The sequence below is a fragment of the Nerophis ophidion genome, linkage group LG23 (genome assembly GCF_033978795.1).
Source record: "Nerophis ophidion isolate RoL-2023_Sa linkage group LG23, RoL_Noph_v1.0, whole genome shotgun sequence".
Taxonomy (NCBI): domain Eukaryota; kingdom Metazoa; phylum Chordata; class Actinopteri; order Syngnathiformes; family Syngnathidae; genus Nerophis; species Nerophis ophidion.
In genome coordinates, this window is record NC_084633.1 from 22,244,347 (window position 1) to 22,264,195 (window position 19,849).

The 19,849-nt window shown below is 43.3% G+C and overlaps 1 protein-coding gene across 4 annotated transcripts in view; it reads right to left on the reverse strand.

Moving 5' to 3' along the window:
* cep112 (centrosomal protein 112) overlaps positions 1-19,849 on the reverse strand; it is a 406,308-nt gene that overhangs the window by 179,051 nt on the left and 207,408 nt on the right. For all 4 annotated transcript variants that reach the window (XM_061885269.1, XM_061885270.1, XM_061885268.1 and 1 more), the window contains one exon: positions 4,804-4,986. In XM_061885269.1, the coding sequence (XP_061741253.1) occupies positions 4,804-4,986 (183 nt within the window). The remainder of the gene's footprint in view (positions 1-4,803; positions 4,987-19,849) is intronic.

The following is a 19,849-nucleotide window of genomic DNA, read 5'->3' on the forward strand; positions in this document are numbered from 1 at the left end:
GTTGTGTCACCTCCTGAGATGCTGGCACAAGTCAAACTGCACAACATTCTAGTACACAACTTGACTTAGGTCATTTCCCCCAAGATGGGAAACTAAACTAGGGACACATTCTAATAGTGAAAAACTCAACTAAACTAGGGACACATTCTAATAGTGAAAAACTCAACTAAACTAGGGACACATTCTAATAGTGAAAAACTCAACTAAACTAGGGACACATTCAAATAGTGAAAAACTCAACTAAATTAGGGACACATTCTAATAGTGAAAAACTCAACATTTAGTAACAAAAAATATGTTGTTGAGAAGAATGCATCCATCCATCCATTTGCTACCGCTTATTCCAGGGGTCACCAACGCAGTGCCCGCGGGCACCAGGTCGCCCGTAAGGACCAGATGAGTCGCCCGCTGGCCTGTTCTAAAAATAGCTCAAATAGCAGCACTTACCAGTGAGCTGCCTCTATTTTTTAAATTGTATTTATTTACTAGCAAGCTGGTCTCGCTTTGCTGGACATTTTTAATTCTAAGAGAGACAAAACTCAAATAGAATTTGAAAATCCAAGAAAATATTTTAAAGACTTGGTCTTCACTTGTTTGAATAAATTCATTTATTTTTTTACTTTGCTTCTTATAACTTTCAGAAAGACAAATTTAGAGAAAAAAATACAACCTTAAAAATGATTTTAGGATTTTTAAACACATATACCTTTTTACCTTTTAAATTCTTTCCTCTTCTTTCCTGACAATTTAAATCAATGTTCAAGTATTTTTTTTTTTTTTTTATTGTAAAGAATAATAAATACATTTTAATTTAATTCGTCATTTTAGCTTCTGTTTTTTCGATGAAGAAAATTTGTGAAATATTTCTTCAAATTTATGATTAAAATAAAAAATATATATATTCTGGCAAATCTAGAAAATCTGTAGAATCAAATTTAAATCTTATTTCAAAGTTTTTTGGATTTCTTTTCGAATTTTTGTTCTGGAAAATCTCTTAGAAATAATGATTTGTCTTTGTTAGAAATATAGCTTGGTCCAATTTGTTATATATTCTAACAAAGTGCAGATTGGATTTGAACCTATTTAAAACATGTCATCAAAATATATATTTACTGTGAGGAATCATTAAGATGATCAGTGTTTCCACAAAGATAAATATCATTATTAATAATAACATAGAGTTCAAGGTAAAATGAGCAAATTGGCTTTTTCTGGCAATTTATTGAAGTGTGTATCAAACTGGTAGCCCTTGGCATGAATCAGTACCCAAGAAGTAGCTCTTGCTTTCAAAAAGGTTGCTGACCCCTGGTCTAAAGTGCTACACTAAAGTTCTATTTTGTGCAAAACAAATCTGGTTACAATACATTAATCAAGTACGATTTCTGCCCGGTTATCATTTCCCCAGCCTATAACCGCGACCAAAAGTGAAAAGTGTCCAACATATCTTGGACTGCAAACCTGACACTTAAGTAGTTCCCTCAAAGAGTGTTTAGAAGAAGGCAAAGACAGAAAAGTGCACTGACATAAAGATCAATATTTGTCAAATGGTGTCCAGCATTATGTGTTGGAGCAAGGACACAACAAGAAGGCTAACATTGCAACTTAAGTCTGCTTTTAAGTTGGAGTTGGAGTTTTTTTGGAACATGTAAGCATAAAACATGTTACATCAGATTTGACACTTTCTCTATTCAAAAGGAGTAGGAAGAAGCAGAGCTTATTTTCCTTTCCATGGCAGTTGCTAAAACTTTCTGTTCGCAATTTATTCACAATATACTCCATAAGTAATAACAATAAAAATACATAAATAATGATCGGTGAAGTAAGTTATATTTCATATGGTGAGATGAGTAAGATTATCTAGAAAATGAATGGATGGATGGATGAAATAAATTCGGAATGTTTATTCTTCGTTGTACTTTGTAAACACTTTGAAGAGTTATGTCATGTTTATGGGATCATGTTTTGTTTTAGTCATGACCTGGGGATAGTTTGTAGTGTGTGAATGTGAGTGTGAGTGTTGTCTGTCTATCTGTGTTGGCCCTGCGATGAGGTGGCGACTTGTCCAGGGTGTACCCCGCCTTCCGCCCGATTGTAGCTGAGATAGGCGACAGCTCCCCCCGCGACCTCGAAAGGGAATAAGCGGTAGAAAATGGATGATCGTTTTTTTTTTGGACTCTGTGCACTTTTGTTTGTCTTTGTCACCATAGCAACTCATTAGTTCTCACCTTGTCCTCATGTCACGCACCTCTCTCACATTTTGCACTCGCACACCTGTTTTCACTAATCACCACAGTATTATTTAAGCCTGTCTGTTTCTGTTCTTCGTCCTGGCAACATCACCTGCTACGCACCTTTTGATCCATGTCCCGTTCTAGTTCCGTTCCAAGTAAGTTAGATCGTTATTCATGCCATAGTGCAAGTTATTGTTTGTTCCCATAGCCAAATTTTGTACCTCCAATGTGAGCGCTTTTTGTTTGTCACTGTTTTTAGTTATGGTTAAAATAAATAAATGTATTGACCTTCATGCCATCTCTGGTCCAAGTTCACTTGCATCTCGGGAAAACAACCACCTCATAGTCCAAGTCCAGACAAGTTACTTGAAGTGGATCATCTTAGTATATTTTTGGATTGCTTTGCTTAATCCATTCCATCATTTAATTCCACATACTGATATACTAAAGGTCTCAAGTGTTGGACGTGCATAAAAATGCTTTAAATTATATTCTTCTCTCAGATTATATTTCTCCTCTTTTGTTGAGAATAATTGTACATTCTTGGCTAGCAGGTTATAGTTTGCTTTGTGTATAATGTTAGCTGTTTGCAAATTCACTAAGTCATGGAATTGCAGTATTTTTGATTCAAGAAATAAAGTGTTTGTATGTTCTTTATATCCGACATGATGTATTATTAGAACTGATCTTTTTTGCAACACAGTTAAGTGAATGAAGTGTACTTTTGTAGTTATTTCCCCATATTTCTGCACAATACCTCAGATATGTAACACTAGTGAGCAGTGGAGAATGTGAAGTCATTTTTGGTTTAGACCAGGAGTCAGCAACCTTTTTGAAAGCAAGAGCTACTTCTTGGGTACTGATTCATGCCAAGGGCTACCAGTTTGATACACACTTCAATACATTGCCAGAAATAGCCAATTTGCTCAATTTACTTTTAATAAATAAATCTCTCTCTCTCTCTCTCTATATATATATATATATATATATAAAAATGGGTATTTCTGTCCGTCATTCCACAGTACATTTTTTTCCTTTTACGGAAAGTTTTTTGTAGAGAATAAATGATAAAAAAGCACTTAATTGAACGGTTTAAAAGAGGAGAAAACAGGAAAAAAAATGAAAATTTAATTTTTAAACACAGTTTATCTTCAATTTCGACTCTTTAAAATTCAAAATTCAACCAAGAAAAATGAAGAGAAAAACTAGCTAATTCCAATCTTTTTGAAAAAAAAAATTTAAAGAATTTATGGAACATCATTAGTAATTTTTCCTGATTAAGATTAATTTTAGAATTTTGATGACATGTTTTAAATAGGTTAAAATCCAATCTGCACTTTGTTAGAATATATAACAAATTGGACCAAGCTATATTTCTAACAAAGATAAATTATTATTTCTTCTAGATTTTCCAGAACAAACATTTTAAAAGAAATTCAAATGACTTTGAAATAAGATTTAAATTTGATTCCAAAGATTTTCTAGATTTGACAGAATATTTTTTTTGAATTTTAATCATAATAAGTTTGAAGAAATATTTCACAAATATTCTTTGTCGAAAAAACAGAAGCTAAAATGAAGAATTAAATTAAAATGTATTTATTATTCTTTACAATAATAAAACAAATGTTTTACTTGAACTTTGATTTAAATTGTCAGGAAAGAAGAGGAAGGAATTTAAAAGGTAAAAAGGTATGTGTTTAAAAATCCTAAAATCATTTTTAAGGTTGTATTTTTCTCTAAAATTGTCTTTCTCAAAGTTATAAGAAGCAAAGTAAAAAAAATAAATGAATTTATTTAAACACGTGAAGACCAAGTCTTTCAAATATTTTCTTGGATTTTCAAATTCTATTTGAGTTTTGTCTCTCTTAGAATTAAAAATGTCCAGCAAAGCGAGACCAGCTTGCTAGTAAATAAATACAATTTAAAAAATAGAGGCAGCTCACTGGTAAGTGCTGCTATTTGAGCTATTTTTAGAACAGGCCAGCGGGCGACTCATCTGGTCCTTACGGGCACCGTGTTGGTGACCCCTGGTCTAGAACATATTTTGTTTTATTTATTATTGATATATTTCTTGCTATTTTATGTTGTATATTCTTTACATGAGATTTCCAATTCATTTTATCATCTATTATTACACCCGAAAATGTATTTTCTTTTACCCTTTCAATATTTACTCCGTCTGTCTGTATTTGTCTTTGACTTTCTCTTCTACTGTTACCAAGTAGCATTATTTTAGTCTTACCGAGACTCAAAGATAGTCTGTTTTTGTCCAAACGTCTTTTTAATTTGTGTTCCACCCAGCTTCCGGTGACTACAAATGTCTACCACTTCTACATGGGAAAATGTTAGTGATCAAAGTCATTCCAAATCAAATCAAAAGTAACTTTTTTCCCCCCAAAATTCAATAAACTCCCTTTTTAACGACGACTCCCTTCAAGTAAATATTCCGCCATGTTCGAGGTGTATCGGCTGGAACACCAATGCCAAGTGTCTGGTAGCCCGCTGTGCTTTTAAGACCCCGGGAAAAGAAACGGGGGATCATTGGAAAACCAGTATAGAGACCCCCTACCTGGCCATCACGCTTCCTCCACTCCTGGGTGTGTTTCTGGTGCTGCTCCAGGGCGGCCCTGGCCTGGCTCTCCAGGCTGCCCACCTCCCGCTGGCGCTCCTGGACCAGGCGCTCCTTTTCGGCGCAATGCTGCTGTTGGAGGCGCGTCCTCTCCTGCTCGTGCTTGGCGCGCTGCTCAGCCATCTGATTGGACAAGCGGGCAAAGAAAGACTTCATCAGCCACTCGGCAACCCTGTCGTCATGACAACCTGTCCGTCCATCGGTCCGTCACAGTTTGCCTCAGACTCGCCGGGCGACCGGCGTGGCACAGTCGGTCGGGAACACCCTCAAAAAAGTTTCTCCACATTGTCGGGAGGCGACACGAGGTGGCGTGTTTACATCTGGCGGTTACCCCCCTCTCACCTCGCTAGACCCCACTCTAAACCTGTCATTGGTCTCTCTTCCAAGCAGTCCCCCTCTGTTTTCTGGAATCGGCATATAAAAGAGTATCTGTGTATGGAAGCTCGCAGGGGTTCGCCATCTGCCCATGGAGAATAACCGATGCCCCCATGCTAGGCGTCTGACAGCATGTGAAAAACCGGCTTTGGTGAAGACTATCAATGCAAGTCGGGCAAAAAAACTAAACTCTTACACACTGATATATGTTTATCATAGTGAACAAAAACATCAGCAGATACAAAGAATTGCTGCAGAGAAGACTCTGGTCTATGAAATCTTCGATAAACAATTCAATTACACATATAATGAGAGGGTTTTCAGAACTGGCAGCTTAGGCTCACCTGCTGGGAGGTGAGCTCCAAGTGCCCCAGACACCAAGCCTTCCCCGGTCCCCCCGTGGCGTCGGAGGGGACACCGGCGTGGCAAGCAGTCCCAGCCGGAGCCTCGGGAAGACAGCGAGGGGGCCTCAAAGGGGATTGCTTTCAGGCTAATCCCTTGCACATTGTGTTTGACGGCACCCTACCTGGATGTCCAGTGAACTACAGATTCGGATATTCAATGCCCGGTCTGTCCCTAGCTCTCTAAGCTATTCGGAGTTGGTGACGAAACCAAAATTCGATGAAACCAGAATGCGATAAACAATTAAATTACAAATATAATGAGGGGGGTTATCAGAACTGGCAGCTTAGGCTCACCTACTGGGAGGTGAGCTCCAAGTGCCCCAGACACCAAGCCTTTCCCAGTCCCGCCATGGCGGCCGTGGTGTCGGAGGGGACACCAGCGTGCCGGGCAGTCCCAGCCGGAGCCTCGGGAAGATGGCGAGGGGGCCTCAAGGGGGATTGCTTTCAGGCTAATCCCTTGCACATTGTGTTTGACGGCACCCTACCTGGATGTCCAGTGAACTACAGATCCGGCGATTCAATGCCCGGTCTGTCCCTAGCTCCCTAAGCTATTTGCAGTTGGTGATGAATGAGGGGAAGCCAGAATGCGTTTCACTCTTAGAGAGAAGGCCACAAAAGACACTTTGTTTCATTGGCTACTGAATCTTCAGCTCTCAAGAAAAACATTGGTCTCAGTAGGAGAATTATGGTTACAGTCGTGGTCAAAGGTTTACGAGGGAAAAAGGAATATTACCTCTATATTCTTCAGGACAACCTAAAATCATCAGCCCGGAGGTTGGGTCTTGGGCGCAGTTGACAATGACCCCAACACACGTCAAAAGTGGTAAAAGAATGGCTAAATCAGGCTGGAATGAAGGTTTTCGAATGGCGTTCCCAAAGTCCTGACTTTGTGGACAATGCTGAATGTCAGAAAACCAACAAATTTAGCCGAACTGCACCAATTTTGTTTGAAAAGGAGGATTACCTCCAAATTCTTCAGGACAAGCTAAAATCATCAGTTGGGTCTTGGGCTCAGTTGGGTGTTCCAACAGGACAAGGACCCCAAACACACGTCAAAAGTGGTAAAGGAATGGCAAAATCGGGCTAGAATGAAGGTTTTAGAATGGCCTTCCCAAAGTCTTGACCTAAACATGTGGACAATGCTGAAGAAACAAGTCCATGTCAGAAAAACCAACAAATGTAGCTCAACTGCACCAATTTTGTCAAGAGGAGTGGTCAAAAATTCAACAGGAAGCTTGTGGATGGCTACCAAAAGCGCCTTATTGCAGTGAAACTTGCCAAAGGACATGTAAGCAAATATTAACATTGCTGTATGTATACTTCACTTACTCAGTGGCCTAGTGGTTAGAGTGTCAGGTAGCTCGTGAGTTCAAACCCCGGCCGAGTCATACCAAAGACTATGAAAATGGGAGCCATTACCTCCCTGCTTGGCACTCAGTATCCAAGGTTGGAATTGGGGGTTGAATCACCAAAAATGATTACCAGGTGCAGCCACTGCTGCTGCTCACTGCTCCCCTCACCTCCCAGGGGGTGATGAAGGGAATGCAGAGAATTATTTCGCCACACCAATTGTGCGTGTGACAATCATTGGTACTTTAACTTTTGACCCAGCACATTTGGTCACATTTCCATCCATCCATCCATTTTCTACCGCTTGTCCCTTTTAGGGTCGCGGGGGGTGCTGGAGCCTATCTCAGCTGCATTCGGGCTGAAGGCGGCATACACCCTGGACAAGTCGCCACCTCATCACAGGGCCAACACAGATAGACAACATTCACACTCACTAGGGACAATTTAGTGTTGCCAATCAACCTATCCCCAGGTGCATGTCTTTGGAAGTGGGAGGGGCCTATCCCCAGGTGCATGTCTTTGGAGGTGGGAGGGGCCTATCCCCAGGTGCATGTCTTTGGAGGTGGGAGGGGCCTATCCCTACGTGCATGTCTTTGGAGGTGGGAGGGGCCTATCCCCAGGTGCATGTCTTTGGAGGTGGGAGGGGCCTATCCCTACATGCATGTCTTTGGAGGTGGGAGGGGCCTATCCCTACGTGCATGTCTTTGGAGGTGGGAGGGGCCTATCCCTACGTGCATGTCTTTGGAGGTGGGAGGGGCCTATCCCCAGGTGCATGTCTTTGGAGGTGGGAGGGGCCTATCCCCAGGTGCATGTCTTTGGAGGTGGGAGGGGCCTATCCCCAGGTGCATGTCTTTGGAGGTGGGAGTCGCCTATCCCCAGGTGCATGTCTTTGGAGGTGGGAGGGGCCTATCCCCAGGTGCATGTCTTTGGAGGTGGGAGGGGCCTATCCCTACGTGCATGTCTTTGGAGGTGGGAGGGGCCTATCCCCAGGTGCATGTCTTTGGAGGTGGGAGGGGCCTATCCCTACATGCATGTCTTTGGAGGTGGGAGGGGCCTATCCCTACGTGCATGTCTTTGGAGGTGGGAGGGGCCTATCCCTACGTGCATGTCTTTGGAGGTGGGAGGGGCCTATCCCCAGGTGCATGTCTTTGGAGGTGGGAGGGGCCTATCCCCAGGTGCATGTCTTTGGAGGTGGGAGGGGCCTATCCCTACGTGCATGTCTTTGGAGGTGGGAGGGGCCTATCCCCAGGTGCATGTCTTTGGAGGTGGGAGGGGCCTATCCCTACGTGTATGTCTTTGGAGGTGGGAGGGGCCTATCCCCAGGTGCATGTCTTTGGAGGTGGGAGGGGCCTATCCCCAGGTGCATGTCTTTGGAGGTGGGAGGAACCCGGAGTACCCAGAGTAGAACCCACACAGTCACGGGGAGAACATGCAAACTCCACAATGAAAGATCCCGAGCCCGAGATTGAACCCAGGACTACTCAGGATCTTCGTATTGTGAGGCAGACGCACAAACCCCTGGTCCACCGTGCTGCCCAGTCACATTTTCAGTAGAGCCCTAATAAATTCATAAAAGAACCAAACTTCATGGATGTTTTTTGTTACCAACAAGTAATCACAAACAAATAAGAGCTGTAGAAATGATTGGAAACTCAAAGACTGTTTCTTTCTTTACAAGTGTATGTATACTTTTTGACCACGACTGTATGTGTCTTAGCCATAATAGAACAATGGAAGCTAATATTTTGTCAAGTGGCAAAGTCTATCAGTCAAAGTGGAACTTTTTCGAGCATGTCGGGAATAAATAAACCATGACCGGTAAATAAAATGAGCAAAAAATCAAATTCAATGTGGGAATGCGTAAGGACGCTACTTCTTTTCCTCAGCAGGACACACGGTAGCATACATCTGAGGAAGGACATCCCAGGCTTACTGTTCACTCCTTTTAAGTGTCTTAGACCATAAGGAATTCGGCAAACAGAAAAGATTGGAGGTGAAACGAAGAGGCAAGAAAAAGATCCATTGTGGGGGGAAAAAAAGCCAAACACGGGCAGGAGATGACAAGAAAGCAGGCCCAGCAAGGCGCCCGGCTGTGACATCACACGGTACCAGCATGCAGTGCAGTGGAGGATGTTGCTGATTCTTAAAGGAGCCGACGTGGCGCTTCAAGAAAAAAAAAAGGAGGGGGAAAGGCAGAGTAGGTTATAGCACAGCTTGGTGCCACAGATGCAGGGTAGAGCACGGGGTGTTAGCGCTCAGCACGACTCCTGTCAGCCATGCTTGTGTGTGCAGGACAGTGAGGCAATAATGGGCTTCTTCTAACCCCAGCAGGGGGGTGGGGGGGGTGTTTGGGAACAAGGAAGGGAGGAGGGAAATGGAGAATAAACCAGATGCCCTGGCTGGTCTCAGCCGGGAAGGAGGATGGAGAGGTCCTCACACAGTCGTAACTCAGGTCCTCACACAGTCGTAACTCAGGTCCTCACTCTGTCGTAACTCAGTCAGGTCCTCACACTGTCGTAACTCAACAGCCAATGACCACTGATGGAGACTGTGTGTGTGTGTATTTATATATATATATATATATATACATATGAATATATATATATATATCCATCCATCCATCCATGTTCTTCCGCTTATCTGAAGTTGGGTCGAGGGGGCAGCAGCCTAAGCAGAGAAGCCCAGACTTCCCTCTCCCCAGCCACTTGGTCCAGCTCCTCCCAGGGGATCCCGAGGCATTCCCAGGCCAGGAGACATAGTCTTCCCAACGTGTCCTGGGTCTTCCCCATGGCCTCCTACCGGTCGGATATGGCCCAAAGTCCTCCCTAGGGAGGGATTCGGGTGGCGTCCTGACCAGATGCCCGAACCACCTCATCTGGCTCCTCTCCATGTGGAGGAGCAGCGGCTTTACTTTGAGTTCCTCCCGGATGGCAGAGCTTCTCACCCTATCTCTAAGGGAGAGCCCCGCCACACGGCGGAGGAAACTCATTTGGGCCGCTTGTACCCGTGATCTTATCCTTTCGGTCATGACCCAAAGCTCATGACCATAGGTGAGGATGGGAACGTAGATCGACCGGTAAATTGAGAGTTTTGCCTTCCGGCTCAGCTCCTTCTTCACCACAACGGATCGATACAACGTCCGCATTACTGAAGACGCCGCACCGATCCGCCTGTCGATCTCACCATCCACTCTTCCCTCACTCGTGAACAAGACTCCTAGGTACTTGAACTCCTCCACTTGGGGCAGGGTCTCCTCCCCAACCCAGAGATGGCACTCCACCCTTTTCCGGGCGAGAACCATGGACTCGGACTTGGAGGTGCTGATTCTCATTCCAGTCGCTTCACACTCGGCTGCGAACCGATCCAGTGAGAGCTGAAGATCCCGGTCAGATGAAGCCATCAGGACCACATCATCTGCAAAAAGCAGAGACCTAATCCTGCGGTCACCAAACCGGAACCCCTCAACGCCTTGACTGCGCCTAGAAATTCTGTCCATAAAAGTTATGAACAGAATGGGTGACAAAGGACAGCCTTGGCGGAGTCCAACCCTCACTGGAAACGTGTCCGACTTACTGCCAGCAATGCGGACCAAGCTCTGACACTGATCATACAGGGAGTGGACTATGTTCTGACACTGATCATACAGGGAGTGGACTATGTTCTGACACTGATCATACAGGGAGTGGACTATGTTCTGACACTGATCATACAGGGAGTGGACTATGTTCTGACACTGATCATACAGGGAGTGGACTATGTTCTGACACTGATCATACAGGGAGTGGACTATGTTCTCACACTGATCATACAGGGAGTGGACTATGTTCTGACACTGATCATACAGGGAGTGGACTATGTTCTGGCACTGATCATACAGGGAGTGGACTATGTTCTGACACTGATCATACAGGGAGTGGACTATGTTCTGACACTGATCATACAGGGAGTGGACCGCCACAATCAGACAGTCCGGTACCCCATATTCTCTGAGCACTCCCCACAGGACTTCCCGAGGGACACGGTCCAATGCCTTCTCCAAGTCCACAAAACACATGTAGACTGGTTGGGCAAACTCCCATGCACCCTTAAGAACCCTGCCCAGAGTATAGAGCTGGCACACATTTCCACGACCAGGACGAAAACCACACTGTTCCTCCCGAATCCGAAGTCCAACTCTCCGGTGTATGTGTATATGTATATTAGGCTTGTATGGTGTAGTGGTATTAAGGTCGCTGATTCATTAAGCGACCTTAATGAATCAGTTTCGGTACTATACCATCTCTAAAAAGTACCGGTCCCCCACCCCCCCGTCATCATTGCTGGATTTACGAGCAGAGAAGCATGTTCGGCAGCGCACGCACACAGAGTACTTATAGTGTGTAGACAGAAAAGGGAGAACGGATGCATTTTGGTGTAAAAAGTCATGATAAAGGTGAAGTTATAACACTGAAACACCCTCAGGAAGAGGTGCTTTAAGACATGGCTAGCTAGCTAGCGTCTAAATTCCAGCCCCAGTGTTCTAGCTACTTCTAAAACACTAATCCTTGCCTCTATGGCAACAAATAAAGTATGTTTCTTAAGGTATCAATATCAGTGCAGGACGAGGAATAGCTAACATGCTTCACTACACGCTCACCGGCGTCAAAATGTAAACAAACGGCATTGGTGGATCTACACCTGACATCCACTGTATCGTTACAATAATTATGTATAAGTTATCACACAACTCTTATCCTTGTAGGCTGTTGCTATAGGTATTATCCACTGTGCTGAAGTTGTACTTTTCTATCTGTGCAAAGGCACAAATTGTAATCTTGCTATGCGATATGTCTCGTGTCAGCAGTTTGTTTCCAGACCCTGCCTGCTGACAGCCAGGGACGGACATCGAGTAACTCAACACAGACAAAACAGAGAATCACGAGTGTCAGCACATTTCCATTCTGAATAATCACGTATTGTGTCTACTGGGGCTGCTTGCATTACCCCTCCCTTCAGAAGCAGCCTCAGTGATGTTAACTAAGGAACTCCCGAATAAATAGAGGAGCACGTGGGACTGGACCTTAGAGCGTAGAGTGAAACAGTAACTGAGTGTGCAGCCCAATACGTTTCTCCTCATTAGCAAAATTTAACTCTGTCTCTGCCTGATTCCTTGCTTCTTGTCTTGTTTAATAGATAGTTCGATGTTTGAACCTGAAAACCAATTACAGGAGCGATACTACTATGATTGTTGCATATAATAATTGTGCTGAAGGAAAACAATATAAACATCTCCTTCGGCCTGCTAAGTTAAAGTGCTGGTGTTATTGGACATTGTCCCATTACACAAATACAAACCCTGTTTCCATATGAGATGGGAAATGGTGTTAGATGTAAATATAAACAGAATACAATGATTTGCAAATCCTTTTCAAGCCATATTCAGTTGAATATGCTACAAAGACAACATATTTCATGTTCAAACTCATAAACATTTGTTTTTGTTGCAAATAATCATTAACTTTGAAATTTGATGCCAGCAACACGTGACAAAGAAGTTGGGAAAGGTGGCAATAAATACTGATAAAGTTGAGGAATGCTCATCAAACACTTATTCGGAACATCCCACAGGTGTGCAGGCTAATTGGGAACAGGTGGGTGCCATGATTGGATATAAAAGCAGCTTCCATGAAATGCTAAGTAATTCACAAACAAGGATGGGGTGAGGGTCACCACTTTGTAAGCAAATTGTCGAACAGTTTTAGAACAACATTTCTCAACGAGCTATTGCAAAGAATTTAGGGATTTTACCATCTACGGTCTGTAAAATTGTCAATAGGTTCAGAGACTCTGGAGAAATCACTGCACGTAAGCGATGATATTACGGACCTTTGATCCCTCAGGCGGTACGACATCAAAAACCGACATCAGTGTGTAAAGGATATCACCACATGGGCTTAGGAACACTTCATAAAACCACTGTCAGTAACTACAGTTGGTCGCTACATCTGTAAGTGCAAGTTAAAACTCTACTATGCAAAGCCAAACCCATTTATTAACAACACAAAAGGAACGCCGCTGGCTTCGCTGGGCCCGAGATCATCTAAGATGGACTGATGCAAAGTGGAAAAGTGTTCTGTGGTCTGACGAGTCCACATTTCAAATTATATTTGGAAACTGTGGACGTGGTGTCCTCTGGAACAAAGAGGATAATAATCATCCAGATTGTTATGGACGCAAAGTGTAAAAGCCAGCATGTGTGATGGTATGGGGGTGTATTAGTGCCCAAGGCATGGGTAACTTACACATGTGTGATGGTATGGGGGTGTATTAGTGAACAAGGCATGTGTAACTTACACATGTGTGATGGTATGGGGGTGTATTAGTGCCCAAGGCATGGGTAACTTACACATGTGTGATGGTATGGGGGTGTATTAGTGAACAAGGCATGGGTAACTTACACATGTGTGATGGTATGGGGGTGTATTAGTGCCCAAGGCATGGGTAACTTACACATGTGTGATGGTATGGGGGTGTATTAGTGAACAAGACATGGGTAACTTACACATGTGTGATGGTATGGGGGTGTATTAGTGCCCAAGGCATGGGTAACTTACACATGTGTGATGGTATGGGGGTGTATTAGTGCCCAAGGCATGGGTAACTTACACATGTGTGATGGTATGGGGGTGTATTAGTGCTCAAGGCATGGGTAACTTACACATGTGTGATGGTATGGGGGTGTATTAGTGAACAAGACATGGGTAACTTACACATGTGTGATGGTATGGGGGTGTATTAGTGAACAAGACATGGGTAACTTACACATGTGTGATGGTATGGGGGTGTATTAGTGCCCAAGGCATGGGTAACTTACACATGTGTGATGGTATGGGGGTGTATTAGTGCTCAAGGCATGGGTAACTTACACATGTGTGATGGTATGGGGGTGTATTAGTGAACAAGACATGGGTAACTTACACATGTGTGATGGTATGGGGGTGTATTAGTGAACAAGACATGGGTAACTTACACATGTGTGATGGTATGGGGGTGTATTAGTGCCCAAGACATGGGTAACTTACACATGTGTGATGGTATGGGGGTGTATTAGTGAACAAGGCATGGGTAACTTACACATGTGTGATGGTATGGGGGTGCATTAGTGCCCAAGGCATGGGTAACTTACACATGTGTGATGGTATGGGGGTGTATTAGAGCCCAAGACATGACTAACTTACACATGTGTGATGGTATGGGGGTGTATTAGTGCCCAAGGCATTGGGTAACTTACACATGTGTGATGGTATGGGGGTGTATTAGTGAACAAGGCATGGGTAACTTACACATGTGTGATGGTATGGGGGTGTATTAGTGAACAAGGCATGGGTAACTTACACATGTGTGATGGTATGGGGGTGTATTAGTGCCCAAGGCACGGGTAACTTACACATGTGTGATGGTATGGGGGTGTATTAGTGCCCAAGGCATGGGTAACTTACACATGTGTGATGGTATGGGGGTGTATTAGTGCCCAAGGCATGGGTAACTTACACATGTGTGATGGTATGGGGGTGTATTAGTGAACAAGACATGGGTAACTTACACATGTGTGATGGTATGGGGGTGTATTAGTGCCCAAGACATGGGTAACTTACACATGTGTGATGGTATGGGGGTGTATTAGTGAACAAGACATGGGTAACTTACACATGTGTGATGGTATGGGGGTGTATTAGTGCCCAAGGCATGGGTAACTTACACATGTGTGATGGTATGGGGGTGTATTAGTGCCCAAGACATGGGTAACTTACACATGTGTGATGGTATGTGGGTGTATTAGTGAACAAGGCATGGGTAACTTACACATGTGTGATGGTATGGGGGTGTATTAGTGCCCAAGGCATGGGTAACTTACACATGTGTGATGGTATGTGGGTGTATTAGTGAACAAGGCATGGGTAACTTACACATGTGTGATGGTATGGGGGTGTATTAGTGAACAAGACATGGGTAACTTACACATGTGTGATGGTATGGGGGTGTATTAGTGCCCAAGGCATGGGTAACTTACACATGTGTGATGGTATGGGGGTGTATTAGTGCCCAAGACATGGGTAACTTACACATGTGTGATGGTATGGGGGTGTATTAGTGAACAAGACATGGGTAACTTACACATGTGTGATGGTATGGGGGTGTATTAGTGCCCAAGGCATGGGTAACTTACACATGTGTGATGGTATGGGGGTGTATTAGTGCCCAAGACATGGGTAACTTACACATGTGTGATGGTATGTGGGTGTATTAGTGAACAAGGCATGGGTAACTTACACATGTGTGATGGTATGGGGGTGTATTAGTGCCCAAGGCATGGGTAACTTACACATGTGTGATGGTATGTGGGTGTATTAGTGAACAAGGCATGGGTAACTTACACATGTGTGATGGTATGGGGGTGTATTAGTGAACAAGACATGGGTAACTTACACATGTGTGATGGTATGGGGGTGTATTAGTGCCCAAGGCATGGGTAACTTACACATGTGTGATGGTATGGGGGTGTATTAGTGCCCAAGACATGGGTAACTTACACATGTGTGATGGTATGGGGGTGTATTAGTGAACAAGACATGGGTAACTTACACATGTGTGATGGTATGGGGGTGTATTAGTGAACAAGACATGGGTAACTTACACATGTGTGATGGTATGGGGGTGTATTAGTGCCCAAGGCATGGGTAACTTACACATGTGTGATGGTATGGGGGTGCATTAGTGCCCAAGGCATGGGTAACTTACACATCTGTGAAGGCACCATTAATGCTGAAAGGTACATACAGGTTTTGGAGCAACATATGTTGCCATCCAAGCAACATTATCATGGACGCCCCTGCTTATTTCAGCAAGACAATGCCAAGCCATGTGTTACAACAGCGTGGCTTCATAGTAAAAGAGTGCGGGTACTGTTGGATTTGTTATGTGTATATGTATTTATGGCGGGCTTGCTTTGGAGTTTTAAGATGGGCGTGGCTACCACTGTCAGGTGACTACCTGGGTAGCTTTTAAAAATGGCGTCATTGTTCGTTTGGTAAAATACAGCGTGCTTGGTCACCGGCATACCCCACTAGTAAGATCATTTTATGTCCGCTTTTCTTGGTTAGATCAACTGAACTATTGTTTAAAATCCATGTTTGCTCGCTTCCTTTCTTTTTTGTTGGTTGTGTGTTCGCTAAGTCCGCGGCTGGCTGGCTGTTTGACAAACACGCACTGTTTTAGCTTTTCAACGACATCGGCAAAATGATGAAGTTAAAGAGTACAAGCACAGTAATGTGTGGATTGAAATCTGTTGTATTAGAGTTTTGTCACGTTGCGTGTGTCTGGCTGAATGTGAGTCATCATAGCTTTAGTCTTGGCTTGAGTTCGAAAATACCGGCACTTTACTTCCTGCTTTGGCTGATGGGATTTGTAGTTCTCTAATGTAGTTCAGCTTACATGTGTAATGCAGGGGTGTCAAACTCAAATACAGAGTGGGCCAACATTTAAACCTGAACGAAGCAGCGGGCCGAGGTTGAACAAATGAACCTTTTAATAGGGACCCAAACAAGTTTTGCATTAAATATTGAACAAGCAAGGCTTATATAACTTTAGTGACATGCAAAATCCAGTTTCAAATAATAATAATTAAAAAATATCAATGGCATATCAAATAAAATCCATCCATCCATTTTCTACCGCTTATTCCCTTTTGGGGTCGCTGGCGCCTATCTCAAATAAAATAAAAATACAAATTGAATGCCTCTTTTCGGCGGCGGGTTTGAGTTGGGGCGGGGTTAGGTGGCAGCGGGGGTGTATATTGTAGCGTCCTGGAAGAGTTAGTGATGCAAGGGGTTCTGGGTATTTGTTTGGTTGTGTTTATGTTGTGTTACGGTGCGGATGTTCTCCCCAAATGTGTTTGTCATTCTTGTTTGCTGTGGGTTCACTGTGTGGCGTATATTTGGAACAGTGTTAAAGTTGTTTATACGGCCACCCTCAGTGTGACCTGTATGGCTGTTGACCAAGTATGCCTTGCATACACTTTAGTGTGTGTATGAGCCGCATATATTATGTGAGTGGGCCGGCACGCTGTTTGTATGGAGGAAAAGCGGGCGTGGCGACATGTAGAGAACGCCAAAGGCAGTGCTTTTATGGCCCGCCCCCAATATTATTGTCCGGGTGGAAATCGGGAGAAATTCGTGGGGGGGCACTGAACTTCGGGAGTCTCTCGGGAAAATCAGGAGGGTTGATGAGTATGAGTATTAGTGGTGAATGTGGTGTTACAGCGGCGGGCCAGCTCTAATGTTCATTTAATATTGCCTCAAGGGCCAAATGAAATGACACGGGGGCCAGAGTTTGACACCCATGTTGTAATGTGTGCCTCAAACAGAGCGCCTTTGATTGTGTTCTTTTTTAGTACACTTGTCCATGAATCATGGCGACATTATAAATGATTCTGATCACATTTAAAACATTATATGACAGAAATTAATGATGATAATAAAATGTAATTCTAAAATTAATAAATTAGGATAACATCACAGTGATTGATAATATGTCTTATCATGGTTGACAACAATATGCTTCAGTTGATGAATTCATGTCTATTATTTAAATTAGGATGATTCAAAAATAGATACATTGTTTTGTTGTGTTCAATGTGTGGCGCATTATGAAGCGTAAAATAGGACAGCGGAGACCCCGGACTGTTGAAGGACTGAAGCTCTACATAAAACAAGAATGGGAAAGAATTCCACTTTCAAAGCTTCAACAATTAGTTTCCTCAGTTCCCAAACGTTTATTGAGTGTTGTTAAAAGAAAAGGTGATGTAACACAGTGGTGAACATGCCCTTTCCCAACTACTTTGGCACGTGTTGCAGCCATGAAATTCTAATTATTTGCAAAAAAAAAAAATGTTGTTTATGAGTTTCAATCAATCAATGTTTATTTATATAGCCCCAAATCACAAATGTCTCAAAGGACTGCACAAATCATTACGACTACAACATCATCGGAAGAACCCACAAAAGGGCAAGGAAAACTCACACCCAGTGGGCAGGGAGAATTCACATCCAGTGGGACGCCAGTGACAATGCTGACTATGAGAAACCTTGGAGAGGACCTCAGATGTGGGCAACCCCCCCCCCTCTAGGGGACCGAAAGCAAAAACATGTTGTCTTTGTAGCATATTCAACTGAATATGGCTTGAAAAGGATTTGCAAATCATTGTATTCTGTTTATATTTACATCTAACACCATTTCCCAACTCATATGGAAACAGGGTTGGTAACAAACCAACTGTGCATTGTGGTATTCAGCTACACTACAAAATACGAGAAAGTGAACATGATGCAAATGAGTTGTACACCACTGCCAACTCCTGAGTTGATAATGTACATTAAGTATCGATTTAGACGACATAGCTGACAGCATTCCATGAATAATCTACATAAAGTATGTATGTTTGCTCTTTAATCAGTGACAGGATGTCAGGTGCATCATCACAGAGACAGGCTCTACTTCTCTGTGCCTTTTTTATCTTTAAGACAAAAGGCTTCCTGATGTGCTGCTAACCTGGCGTGGCCTCCTGTCAACCACACCTCCCACTCAGGAATTATTTCACACTTTGATTGCGTGCCTCTTTCCACATGAGAGCGGCTTCATGATTCCTGGGAGTGTCGGCGTGGAGTTGGCACCCTAACTTCAATGCTGCGGACCTACAAAGACGTGTAAAAAAAATAAAAATGTGACGGTTTGATGGCTTTAAGCAGCATTTCAGTGCCGATTTACCCGAGAGTATACATGAAAACATACATTTATCCACACAAAGCATGAAAGTGAACATTTTTTTTTTCAGCTTTGCATCTCTATATTCAGCATTAACATGCAGTAACTATACTTAACTTCTTGAATGGGAACATAGGAAGTATGGGCCGAAAAGTTTGGACACACCTTCTCAGTTATCCTCTTAAAGGGGAACATTATCAGCAAACCTATGTAAGCATCAATATATACCTTGATGGTGCAGGAAAAAATACATATTTTCTAACCGATTTCCGAACTCTAAATGGGTGAATTTTGGCGAATTAAAGGCCTTTCTGTTTATCGCTCTGGTGGCGATGACGTCAGAATGTGACGTCACCGAGGTAACACACCCACCATTTTCATTTTCAACACATTACAAACACCGGGTCTCAGCTCTGTTATTTTACGTTTTTTGGACTATTTTTTGGAACCTTGGAGACATCATGCCTGGTGGGTGTGTTGTCGGAGGGTGTAACAACACTAACAGGGAGGGATTCAAGTTGCACCACTGGCAAGAAATCTGCCGCCAGACCCCCATTGAATGTACCAGAGTGTCTCCACATTTGACCGGCGATGCTAAGACAGACATGGCACAGAGATGTATGGATAACCTGCAGATGCATTTGCAACCATTAAGTCAACCAAATCACAAAGGTGAGTTTTGTTGATGTTGACTTATGTGCTAATCAGAAATATTTGGTCGCGGCATGACTGCCAGCTAATCGATGCTAACATGCTACGCTAATCGATGCTAACATGCTATTGACGCTAGCTGTTTGGACATTTGAAACGAGATACCCACATTTAATGCGAAACAAACACTTACCAATCGACAGATTTAAGTTGCTCCAGTGTCACAAGATGCGAAAGTCCTGATCGTTTGGTCCGCACATTTTACCGGCGATGCTAATAAGGCAACCATGCTATGGGTCACTTCATTAGGTACACCCACGCTATGGCCGAATAGCGTCAATAGCTTCAATTTCTTCTTCAATTTCATTTTCGCTATCTGCCTCCATACTCCGACCATCTGTTTCAAT